Below are 12,761 nucleotides of genomic sequence, written 5' to 3' on the forward strand. Positions count from 1 at the left end.
TCACTCACTTTTCTGGACTCTTGAATCATCTAGCATCAAGTCATAATCCATCCACTGGCTGTGCCTGCACAACAGTTTAATAAATCATAAACTAAAGTGCCATTTCCTGCCATCTTAACTGACTTCCTTTCAAAGCAGAGGAGCTCCACTGTCAGTCTCGAGGTCAAACCTGGGCCACTATCCAAGTTAAGGAACTTCCGTCACTGGAATCTTATGAAGGTTTTGCTGACTGGTGCTGCTGAACTAAAAGGCCAGAAAGACATGGGGGTGACTTCACTTGGTTCCATCAATCCACAGCCTTCACCAATGGAACTTGGTGTGTCAACAAAGACACTATAGCCAATGACCTGCTCCAATACACTCACAAATGTCAATGTTTCAAGATGAAGAATTTAATTCCTTGATCCTAAGATCAATAGTTGTGTCCATAACTGAGTCGCTGCATGTCTCCACACACACAGTGAACCTCTCTGAGGGGAAATGATGAGCAAGAGTTTTAAGCAAAATGAATACAAAAGTGGTTAATGTGCAACTGGGGGGCAACTTACAGTACATCCATGTGATGTGCTGAGGTGAACTTTTGGCTTTTGCTAAGCCGGAGAAAAACCGTGGCAGTGGATTAGTCATTACTGAGGCTTTTGTTCACAACTCCTTATGAGCTTTTTACCCCCTCCACATTTTGTTGCTGCTAACATGTTGACACGGCAGGTCACTTTGCTACTGAGATGACCTCGTTCCACATGGAGCCCAGAAGGCAGTCCAAAAGTGGAAGCCTGTGGTCGAAGGTAGGAAAACAATTCCTTTATTCAACTTGAACTCGTGTGAAAAACCTGGGGCTCAACCTTCAAGCTGAGATTACGAGCCAAGGTGAACAACCTGAGGGGGTAGATAGTTGAGAGTGGGCTGACTGCAACATCGAGACCATGACAGCGCAAGCAAAGCATGGTTGAAGCGAGGAGTAAGGACTTTCTGACTTAGTATCTTGGATACAAGTCAATGACAGACTAATGGGAAATATCTATCTTCTAACTTCAGTAGAGTTCAGCAAATGTGTGATACAGAGTCTTCTCTTTTCAGTGCTCTTTGTTTCTTCAGACATAACAAAGTATTAGCAGCAGAAACAGATTATCTGGGAGAGTGTTGTGTTCACTGTAGCTAGTAGAACTCAGAAAGAAAGCTGCATATGACCACATGAATATACATTAGAATGAGAGAAGCTACAGTATATTGTAGAAAAGGCCATCTCAGCTATTCAAATCAGCTGCTTCAAAACCATCCTTTAAAAGCTCTGTGCAGCTTTTGCAGTCGAATGTGAAGTTGACCCTTTACCTGGAATATGAGGACACATCAGAATAAAAGACAATGAGTTCTGATTGTTCTCGGGACACAAGCCGCGCTTTCTTATTAACTGGAAAAGCCGGGAGATAATTCAACAAGTTCAATATCTGGTGCTTTTTTTTTAAAGTTACTTCCTTCTCTGACCCACTTTTGCCGGTTAAATACAGAGGATACTCAAAGAGAGCGATTTGTAAATATATTGGTGATGTTGTTTAGAACTACAGTGGGACTTCTACACATGAATTTATTAGAGCAAATTCATCAATCAATCCAAATAACACTGATCAAGTTTGTATTAAACTTGCATGTTTCACTGCACCGACTCCAGGTGCGCCATATTGAACACTGTCATGTGATCAGCAAAACGTCCGTGATGAAGGTCACTACATCAGCTTGCACTGGTGGAGCAAACATAAAACCTCAGAATAGAAGCACAAAAAAATCTTTTGCAAACTTCAAGAATTGGCTTGTAATTCGGCCCAGTGAAGAAGAAAAAAAATGGCAGAATTCTGACTTTAATCTCAATATTCTCACTTTAAAGTCAAATTTCTACGATTAAAGTCAGACTTTAAAGTCAGAATTCTCACTTTTTCTGTCATTTTAGTTTACCTACCTAAAACCTCCTACCTAGTCAGAACTTCATAGACGTGCAGACATATGGTGCATTTGAATCTTACATGACTTGACAAAGTATTACATTGCAATGAAAAACTCAAATCAGGTGAATGTACTTCAGCAACAGAACTCAGTGTGGCATCACCCTCAGCCTCCAGGCCTGACGCAGCTTGTCCATGACATAATTTTATAATGTCATTTATTAATAGCCTTCCCATAACAAGCTCTCTCATCTCTGATACTCCAAGTACCCATCCACTCGGCAGTCGCAGCTGTGGTTAATCAGATTAATATCTTTTATTATATCATGCTCATTTCTGAAAATCCATTGAATCCTGCTCCATCTGTGAGTCAGACTTTTGACTCTGGAGCCTGCAGCGACTCAGTTGGCTGCAGCAGTCTACAGCAGATGGTGCACTTCAGAAGTGCAGAAGTGCAGCTGCTGCAGCAGTTTGTTTTTGCCTTGATGAGGACCTGAGGAAAGGGTGTGGGCTGAGGAGGAATCATTTTAACTTTGCCCTACCACCTAAAAGATGCTAATGCATGTAATACCTGCTTGAAAACAAGTTGAAAAAAGAGGTGGAGGTGGCGACGACTCTGCCGTGAAAACGTCTGATTTCACTCCAACTCGCTCCGAGCTCCTCAAAGTCAAGCCCCATCGGTGGGTTGTGACAGATGTGAAATGAATAATTGGTGTCGAGGGACGGGAGGCTGAGGTGAAGGCACACAGGTGGCTAATATCAGAACGGAGTGAAACACTGGATCATTTGAGCTCTGTGTAGCACGGGTTGTTTCATCTCACGCAGATTAAGAAAGGAGGCCACGGTCGTGGAGAGCAGCAGCCAGATTAGAGTCACTGAAGGCAACAGCAAACATCAATACAGGAAAGAGCAGGTGTGTCCAAAGGTGGGCGTGAAGGCAAACACAGACAACCCTCTATAATGCACACAGACACACACCCACAAACACACACACGTTTGCGACACCACAGGGACACCTGGTGAAAGCACATCATCGCCATCGACTAACCTCGCTGCCACCTTTTTCAGGAGAGAGACGGACCATCTTTCCGCAACACTCAACACCTGGTGAGTCCTTGGCTTCTTTTCTAGTTATGTTTGTGGCCACCGATTCCCTGAACTTCACCATAGACTTGTGCACCTCCTTCTGCCTTGATTATTGAAAATGAAAAAGTCATATTGCCGCAGCTCTTTGTTTGGGCCCTCTGCGTGGTCAGCTCATGTAAGGTGAAGCGGAACCAGTCTGTCTAGACACATTAATGGGGCAGAAAAAAACTCTTCAAATTGTCCTTTCACGTATTATTTGCACAAGTTCTTTTGTTTATGTGCTAGAGTGTCGGATTACAGGACACATTTTCCAAACAGAACCTGATGTCCCTGACTACCAAGTACATCAGTCAACAGAGTCCAATGTACCACCATCGCTGTCAATCCAGCGATAAGAGCGAGGGCATATTTTCTCCTCTGGTTTTGTGACGAATGTATAGAGGGAGCTTCCCTGAGTGGCAACTGAACCTTGGAATGAATATGATGATGCATTTCTTTCTTATCAGGCTGCTAATGTCAGATCCACAGTCAACACTATCTGTGAATTATATAGAGGGCGTGGGGTTTGACTTTGAACTTCTTGCATCATTTTTGATGAACGCCTGGATGGACGACTAGAAGTAATGTTGCGCATGGCGTCTCTGGCAGCACATGCAGGGGACACCCGGGGACAGGCTGCACAACATCACAAGACACTTCTAGGCAAACATCCACCTTCACACGCTCTCACGCTGAAGGAGTCCCCGAGAAACCGTCCTCAGAGCACTGCTAACACACTTGACTCGGGTTGGAATCAAACCAACAACCGTCTCACCTTAAAGCCGCAGCGTTAAGCTCTACTCCAATAACAGTGGTTAGTCAACACGTGTTCATTCGGCGTGTGGCGAACCTTGAAGATCTATGTACAAAAAGGCTTAAAAAATAAAACCCTGTGTTTCTGAGGCAGCTTGGCTGTAAATGCGACTTGGCACCTCTGACTCAACAAACAGATGACATCATCAAATTTCCTTTGGATACTGATTAAACATCTGGTGAGATGTTGGTTGCATCTGACACTGGATGAACAAGTCGTACCAGTCCAGTGCTGGATTCGCTTCGGCTTGGTAATTGATAACGCTGAAAGCTCTTTTCAAACAACACAATATTCAAAATGATCTGCAAATACCACAAAACCACAGCACCATTTGTTGCTGTGGTTTTCTTTCTCCAAACCAAGGCAATAGGGGCGACTTGCCAAAGGATGAACGAGGCTCACAGTCGGGGGAGACTGTAGCATTCAAGCAACTAACTGAACTAGCTTTGGTGGGCAGCAAAGGGCGAGTGAGACATGATGGTCTTATTCTATAGTTGGTCCTCCAACTGTTCTGCCACTAGGGGCCTCAGCGCTTCACTCGGGATTGGATTTCAGCGCGATTCTGAGAAATACAAATCCAAAAAAGGTCAGAAATGATGAGAACTGTTCTTCTGTCTGGTCCTTTTCGACCGCTCAGATCAAGTTCATGATGAAAGAGTTAGTATGTTTGATGTGGGATTGTAATAAATATTCATCCAACGGTTAAAAAATAGGTTTCTCGAATATTTTAAGTAAATGCAGGTGTGTCCCACGATGCTGGGTTGATAGACTTTGCATCTTTGGCCTTTGTTCGATTTGTTTAGATTAATCTTTGGTCTCTGTGTTATCTGATCGTGCAAGAACCTTGAGAGAACTTTAATCGCCTTTGTGATCAATGTCCTAGTCCTGAATCGTCCCCTATGTGTCTTCAAGAACTGCAGCGATCACTTTTCCCACAGCATGTCGTGACTCATCCTGTATTGTTGGAACAGATGGTGACAGTCTATTAGCTGATCGTCGCTGTTGCTCAGAATCAAGTGAGAGTGGAGCGTCTCTGCTGACACTCATTAACAGGATTAAAGAATCCACGCTGTCAAAACTGTTGCCCATTTAAAACACGCAGAGCCATCTGCTCGTAGAATGCAACACATTTAAACAAGGGAAAGATCAGAATGTATTTCATTGTCAACGATTATGTTAAGGTTTTTTTATTAAGGGATTTTGACCCCAACACTGAACCCAAGATCAAGGATCACTTGGTTATCTAGTGTTGCATCTGAGAGTGGAAAGATGTGGTCAATAAAATAATGTTGCAGATAAACGCTGTGGCAAATACAACGATAGATACGACCCACAAAAAAAAAACTGGCTGAGCTACAATTGGTTAACATATTACTCACCTGAGCAAAGCAAAAGAATTGTTTTTAATCTTCCCAGAATTGGGAAGTTTTGGTTGTCATGGCAGCATGCAGACATCACACTAAAGACAAGCATTGAACAATAAAGACATCGACAAAGTAACTGCACAATCTTCATTAAAGCAAAGAAAAACACTGCGGAAAAAGAAAAATCTGCATGATAACCCAAAAAAAAAAGAAAAATGCGTAAAACAAAGTGAAATCAGTGTCAAGCCATGTCAAGGAGATTGAACCCAGTGGCTGAATTGGTGTAGATCACTCAGGAGAGCGAGGGTAGTTTCAACAATTATATAAATAATGTAAACACAAAAGACGAACAGGAGCGATGATCCAAGAACCTGCAACAGAAAACAGGCAAATAAGATTAACCCAGACTAAGTGGGGCAAATGAAGACGCACTCGCAGGTTGCTCACGAGGCCCAAGTAACAAAAAGTTCTCGGTGGTGGATCTACTCACAAACACACACAAGGAATAACAATAACGTGGAGAAACAGAAAGGTGAGCCTAAACAAAAACACTCATATGCACAACAGCAGCAAGAAGCAACCAAACAAAAACGGAGGAACGAGGGTAACTAAGGAGGCGGCTGAGAGAAAACGAGCACAGAATTTAGAAATACAGGAGCACGAGAGAAGCGAGGGTCGTGAGAGATTACAGTGAGGAGGCGAAGAAACCATCTGGCAGCGTAGATGGAGATGGACCCATGGTGTAGAAATCAGTGGAGTCTGTATGGATCCAGCTGTGCCGCTGTGAAGCTGAAGGAACAGTGGGAAAAGGAAACGACACACGAAACAACAAAATAAAAGCACGAGAGAAACCAAACATGACAATCGGGTTTCTCATAAAAGCCAAAAAACTCACCTGAATGTTGGTGTTTGTTTCAGGTTGCCACAAAGATGAACAATGACAGACGCTCATTTAGAAATATCAACAAAAAACCCGGCCTTCAAATATGGTCCATTAACGTGAGTCACACTGGTATATAGTAACTGGAAGAGCATCTCAGGTGACATTTATTTTTATTTTGTGGATGTATTTGATTCTATAGGACATGCAGATGTCACCGGTCCCAGCGAGAAGTTATGGCAACTTCTTCGAAGGAGACTGTTATATTGTGCTGAACGTACGTATTCATTTACACAGAGTGGTAAACTGCATTTGTGAGAATGTCTTTCCTTTCCCATCTCCAGATAAGGGAGAGCAAATACTCCACCCAACTGGCATCAGACATCCACTACTGGATCGGAAAAACATCTTCGCAGGATGAACAAGGCGCAGCGGCCATTTTGGTCACCCAAATAGACGACCACTTGGGCGGTCTTCCCGTCCAGCACAGGGAGGTGCAGGGATATGAGTCGATTCGATTCAAGAGCTATTTCAAAAATGGAATCATGTATGTTTACCTTTTTCTCAAACAGCCCGAGTTACACATATAGTTCCATATAAAATAATGACCACCAATCATTCCATGCAATTTAATAGACCAGTACCCTGCGTCTGTGTGTAGAAATTTCTTCACTTTTGTTCTCTTAACACCTGAGTGTTGTGTACGGGTAAATCCTAAATGTCAAATTAAAATTTCTACCTGATAAGCCAAGGACACAAACCTAAGATAAGATCCAGGACCCATACATCAGTCATTACAATAGCAACTATGGCTGTAAAAATATATCTATATAATGACTGGGTTTTAAAAACACTATACATAGTACCAAAGCTAAAATATACTTATTTTCTATTACATACAAAACAGCCTTGCTCAAACAAATAATAAATAATAATAATAAATGGCAAATATCTTTTTTAGTTTTACTCCAAACAAGTAAGAGTTTGGGAGAGCGTAACAGAAACAGAGTCACAGGTGTAGCACAGTTGTAATGGATATTCAGATTTGAGTCATACTACTTAGCTTCACTTCCAAATCGTAAATGATTTTACAAGATGAACCTCCTATCTCATGCGTCCATATCTCTCTCTCTTGGGCAGCAGATGCTACAGCATCAGAAGAGTTAAACTTAGTCATAAAATATTCAAATAATCTGGTGACTGCTGTCTCGAATCCGTGCTTTATGACACTTGAACTTTGGTTCCTTTCACCTGACAAACTCGGTCTTCTCTTCCCAGCTACAAAAAGGGTGGGGTGGCTTCTGGCTTCAAACATGTGGTCACAAATTCCTACAATGTGTTGCGGCTGCTCCATGTCAAAGGGAGAAAGAACGTTATCGCAACCGAGGTATGCTACAACATACAAGGCAACATTCATGAAGCATCCCTTTTTATAGCAAAATATGTGTGCCACTTGAACGTGCATATTCTTGCTTGGAACTCCAGGTACACAAAGGGAGTGTTATTCATTACAAATGTATAGAATTTTGGAATTGCATTCCTTTTAAATATCAACATTTTCTTGTTCTCAGTTGCTACTGATCAGTGCATCACATCCTCATTAATTTACACACAACTACAATCTAATCTTCAATACTCTTGGATGATACTTGGGTTTATTTCCCTGTCTGCAGGTGGATGTTTCATGGGCCAGCTTCAACAATGATGACATATTTCTGCTGGACGTGGGGAAGGCCATTGTGCAGTGGAGCGGACCTCAGAGCAACAGGAAGGAGATGCTCAAGGTCATTCAAACTGTTTAGGAAAAAAGGCAAAAGGAGAAAAGCACTCAGAGAGCGCAAACCTCCGAGAAGTGGCTTCAGTCCGCCCTCAACACAAATCCTTTTAACACTTTTTGTTGACTCCCTGTGATGAAAATTACAATCACAACTTTGATTCACCAATTCTGTGAATTCATTTTTACTATTGGTTATTGATTTCATGTGTTATTTGAAGGCTACAATCACAAAATAGTGTTTGTTTTAGAAAGTATATTGCAGTGAAAGCTGACAGAAAAAGAGGTAACATTGAGAGGAATTTAATGGGTAATCTTTGTAGTTATTTCCACCTCAGTTCCAGAGAATATCCAAGGAGGAATAACAGCATGACGTGATGTTGTATTTACATTGCCCCAGCGTGATATTATTCTACTACAATGTGCTAACGTCCACACAGATGTGTAAGCCGACGGTTTGCTTCAGTTTATGTTCATTCTGTCTTCTGGTTTCGAGTACAATTCAACAATGGATTCAGTTCCATGCCACACTCCTCTTTAAGAACCTCTCAAAACTGTCTTTCAGGCAATCTTGCTGGCTCAGGACATACGGGACCGGGAGCGAGGGGGGCGTGCACAGATTGGAATTGTGGAGGGTGGACACGAGCAGGACTCCCCGGAGTTGATGAAGATCATGACCTCAGTTCTTGGCCCCAAACCTTCCCAGTTGAAGAGAGGCACTCCTGATGACCAGGCCGACGGCATGTTCACCGACATCATCCGCCTGTATCAGTGAGTACCCCTCGTCTGACCACTGCTCCACCAACAATGTGCTAAAACAGTGCTTTCGTTCGTCCTCAGTGTTTATGAACAGAGCGGCAACCTTGTAGTTCAAGAGGTGGCGGTGCAGCCTCTGACTCAGGACCTGCTGCTCTCCTCCGTAAAGAACGAACGACCACAATCGGTGCCGGGTCCTTGTTTCTAACTCTCCTCATCTCCTTGACAGGACTGTTATATATTGGACCACGGTGGCTCCTGTGTCATGGTGTGGAAAGGGAAGAATGCCTCGCCTGCAGAGCGAAAGGGAGCCCTGAACAGAGCAGTGGTTGGTGCACATCAGTAACATCTAAATGTCATATTTCATCAGTTCACACAATTATGACAGTATAATCACGTCTCATGTTTTGAACTGTGTCCTTCAGGGCTTCATCAAGGCCAAGAACTACCCTTCAATCACCAGGGTGGAGGTGATGGCAGAGGGAGGTGAGTCTGCCATGTTCAAACAATTGTTCCAGTCCTGGACCGAAAAAGGACAAACACATGGACTCGGAACCACCCACAGCTTCGGCAAGATCGGTAACCTGAGTTTTGTTTTCATTTTGTTTTTTTTGTACTTTTCAAGAGAGTAATGTCTAGATTTAATCCATGTCTGAATAGAATCATGGGAGTAAGAATAGATGGGGGACGTGGGTTTATTTCACCAAGAAGGTGTGATGTGTCTCTGCAGCAAAGGTTGACCAAGTCAAGTTCGATGTGATGCAGCTTCATGCTCGTCCGGAACTGGCAGCATATCATCGCATGGTGGACGATGCCTGTGGAGACGTGAAGGTGCCGTATCAGCAACAACATGGATAGCTATAAAGCTAGAAGCTATAAAACTGAATCTTCTCCTCCTGTGATTGTGTGTAAGGTCTGGCGTATAGAGAAGCTGGAACTCGCAGAGGTGAAACCACGAACTTACGGACAGTTCTATGGTGGAGACTGCTACCTGGTGCTGTACACCTACCAGAAGGCAGGACAGCCGCAGTATATTATCTACATGTGGCAGGTCAGTCTATTTGCTTCTTAAATCGTAACCCAGTTAGCTCAGTGTCATTACATAGCCAAAATGGTGTTCCTCAAGGATCAACCGTTGGTACTTTGACACATGTTCTGAACCAAGCTGGAATTAAATTGAAACGTTTCCTGTGAAGGAAACATACTGCTCTCCAAATATCAGTGACCTTACAGACATCATTTCGGGTTCCGTTTCAGGGTCGCCATGCTACTCAGGACGAGATCACGGCATGTGCTTTCCAGGCGGTCAACATCGACAACCAGTTCAATGGAGCACCGGTCCAAGTCAGAGTTGTCATGGGAAAGGAGCCTCGTCATTTTCTGGCCATTTTCAAAGGCAAATTCATCATCTTTGAGGTACATTATCTTTAGAATGTTCTTCTACTTTAGGGAACTTGCCATCCTCCTTAACTTGCCAAAGTTATAAATCACCACTGCGTTTACCTCATGGGCCTCTCAGCCACCAAAACGCAGCATAATATATATAATTCCATTATCTGTTTTGGTAGGGGGGCACAGGCCGCAGCAGTGGAGCCTACTTGGACTCTGGAGTCAAGCTCTTCCAGGTCAGAGGGACGGATGAGATGAACACTATGGCCACCGAAGTCCCACCGAAAGCTGCTTCCCTCAACAGCAACGATGTTTTCTTGCTGAAGACCAATCACATTTGCTACCTGTGGTACGGAAAGGTGCGTACGCCCAGGGAAACCCTCCTGAGTGAAACAACATTTCACCACACTAATGCGTTCCCATGTTTGCAGGGTTGTAACGGAGATGAGAGGGTGATGGGTAGATCCATATCAGATGTGATCTCCAGACAAGAGAAACAGGTGGTGACGGAGGGTCAGGAACCTCACGAATTCTGGATCTCTTTGGGAGGAAAAGCTCCTTATGCCTGTGGCAGAGAGTAAAGTCAAATCCCAAAAGACACTGTTTAAAAAAAAACTTTTAGACTAACTGAGGTGTTGTGCTAGATTCGAGGAGGAGAAGCCTGCTTACAGTCCCCGGCTGTTTGAGTGCTCCAACCAGACCGGTCAGTTTCGGATGACTGAGGTGGGCGACGTTGCTCAGTGCGACCTGGACGAGGAGGACGTGATGCTGCTGGACACTTGGCATGATGTGAGTGATCAAAGGAGCCTGCTGTGAAGGGGGTGGCAGCCAAAATGTCAAGATTTCATCACCAAACCTTCGGCTTTCACTTGTCTGGAATGAGATTTCGCATTCAAAGTTCCACACTATGCTCTGCAGCAGGGCTCAGCAAACTGTTCCAGTTTCGTTCCAACCAGTCAAGCACACACAATGAAACCAATCAGGTGTCAGTGGTGAAAGTTGATAAGATGAACTTTTCATGGCACAGCTGAGACAGTGGAGATGTCTGACCTAGTTCAGCTGAAGTCTCTTCATAGACCTTGTGTTGTGTCATATGCTCCGTAGATTTTCTTGTGGGTTGGAAAGTTGGCCAACGAAGTGGAAACCAGGGAGTCTTGGAGAAGCGCTGTGGAATATCTGAGGAGTCACCCAGCCGGCCGCGACCCGGACACACCAATCATATTTGTCAAGCAGGGACATGAACCACCCACCTTCACCGGCTGGTTCAACGCCTGGGATCCTCTCAAGTGGAGTGTGAGTCTCCTCAGAAAAAAAAACAAAACAGAAATACACAGTAACCCTGCAGAAGCTTTCTCTGAACTAACACGCTTCAGCTGAAAATAGATCAGTCTGATCGATTGTGTGTGAAGTTGCCTGCTGCCTTTGGTGAATGAGTGTGTACTAACTTGAAATCGCATGGTCTTCAATAGGAAGGAAACTCCTACGAGGCACTGAAACTAAAGCTGAGTGACACAGCAGCCATCTCTCAGATCACACTTGTAAGTGAATCAACTAACCTTCACAAAACCGTCCTAACACGTTGTGTCGTTCATTGCCGCTCCCTGTGCCTGTGTTTTGAATATGAAATGCTTGTCAGTCACGTGTGCGATCATCTCATGTGGACAGGAACTGGGCAACACTGATCTGACCACGACGGATGGGTACAGAGCTCCAGGAGGTCCCACAAGCCCTATTCCATTCTACAGGGTCCACGGGGATGTGTCTGCCAGGCGGTCCAATCCTTCCAGTCCGTCCACCCCCAGAGTCCAACACTTCGTTCCACTGTCCCCCATTAGAAACTACAGTCCAACCCAACCACGTGCCAAGGCCTTCAGCCCAGAGCATCTCCTTGGTAAGGATCCAAGTGAGCTGCCCGAGGGAGTGGATGCCACCCAGAGAGAGGTGAGTGTAGCATCAGGCTGAGCCCACGTCACCTTACCGGCGGTAATCTGAAGCTGGATGATGTCGGGCATTGACTCTGAAGCATGATAGTTTTCCTCATCCATCCTCATGTAGTGTCCCACAGACATCTAACTCCTCCCACTGTCTCACACCTGAAGGTATATCTGTCCGATGAGGACTTTGAAAACGTGATCGGGACCAGCCGCGCTGACTTCCTGCGTCTGCCCAAGTGGAGGCAGGACGACCTGAAGAAGAAAGCAGGGATTTTCTAATAATAACTTGATGTACAACAGGGATCATTTAGTTGAGTTCCTTCTGGCTCTAAACAAGATTTTCATCTGCCATATTAATTATTTATACCGCGTTGCTCACTCCGCATGAATTGTTCCATTGATTCTGTCTTTAATTGTACCTATATTTTAATATATAATCACTGTTTTCTATTTTATGAGCATTTGACTCATGAATAAACACAAAGCACATGTGTGGGTCTTTTATTTCGGTTGACCAAGTTACATAATGAAATTAACGTCGAAAAATTCCATGAGTAATTGTGGGGAAAAACAAAACAGAATATAGGGCTGTAATTAACTTTTCAGAAAAATACCAAACCATCTAATATTCAACTTATATAAATGTACACGCATGACAGTGTATCTGTAATTTTAAGTGGAATTTCTTACATTTTCCGACAAACTGTAGAGCTAACTTTCTATATAATAGCTACTATTTTATTTTATATTATTCAGCCATTGCTGTGCACAATGTGCCAGTGGCTTTTAAT

At 43.7% G+C, this 12,761-nt stretch overlaps 1 protein-coding gene across 4 annotated transcripts; it reads left to right on the top strand.

Annotated features, from left to right (window-relative positions):
* The first annotated feature begins 451 nt into the window (after positions 1-451).
* On the top strand, positions 452-12,461 carry vill (villin-like). 4 transcript variants are annotated; one of them, XM_053859180.1, is made up of 22 exons: positions 452-785; positions 2,760-2,859; positions 3,003-3,041; positions 6,156-6,236; positions 6,320-6,394; positions 6,462-6,664; positions 7,396-7,504; positions 7,791-7,901; positions 8,457-8,662; positions 8,732-8,810; positions 8,877-8,975; positions 9,073-9,226; positions 9,378-9,478; positions 9,561-9,698; positions 9,905-10,063; positions 10,216-10,395; positions 10,468-10,613; positions 10,681-10,825; positions 11,141-11,329; positions 11,506-11,574; positions 11,702-11,977; positions 12,136-12,461. In XM_053859180.1, exons 4-22 carry the CDS (start codon positions 6,168-6,170, stop codon positions 12,247-12,249), a joined length of 2,622 nt encoding a protein of 873 aa, XP_053715155.1. In that variant the 5' UTR covers positions 452-785; positions 2,760-2,859; positions 3,003-3,041; positions 6,156-6,167; the 3' UTR covers positions 12,250-12,461. The 4 variants fall into 4 exon arrangements, with proteins under 4 accessions (XP_053715155.1, XP_053715154.1, XP_053715151.1 ...); XM_053859179.1 differs by having other exon boundaries at positions 2,760-2,847; XM_053859176.1 differs by lacking the exon at positions 2,760-2,859.
* The last annotated feature ends 300 nt before the right edge of the window (positions 12,462-12,761 follow it).

The sequence above is a fragment of the Synchiropus splendidus genome, chromosome 3 (genome assembly GCF_027744825.2).
Source record: "Synchiropus splendidus isolate RoL2022-P1 chromosome 3, RoL_Sspl_1.0, whole genome shotgun sequence".
Classification (NCBI taxonomy): Eukaryota; Metazoa; Chordata; class Actinopteri; order Syngnathiformes; family Callionymidae; genus Synchiropus; species Synchiropus splendidus.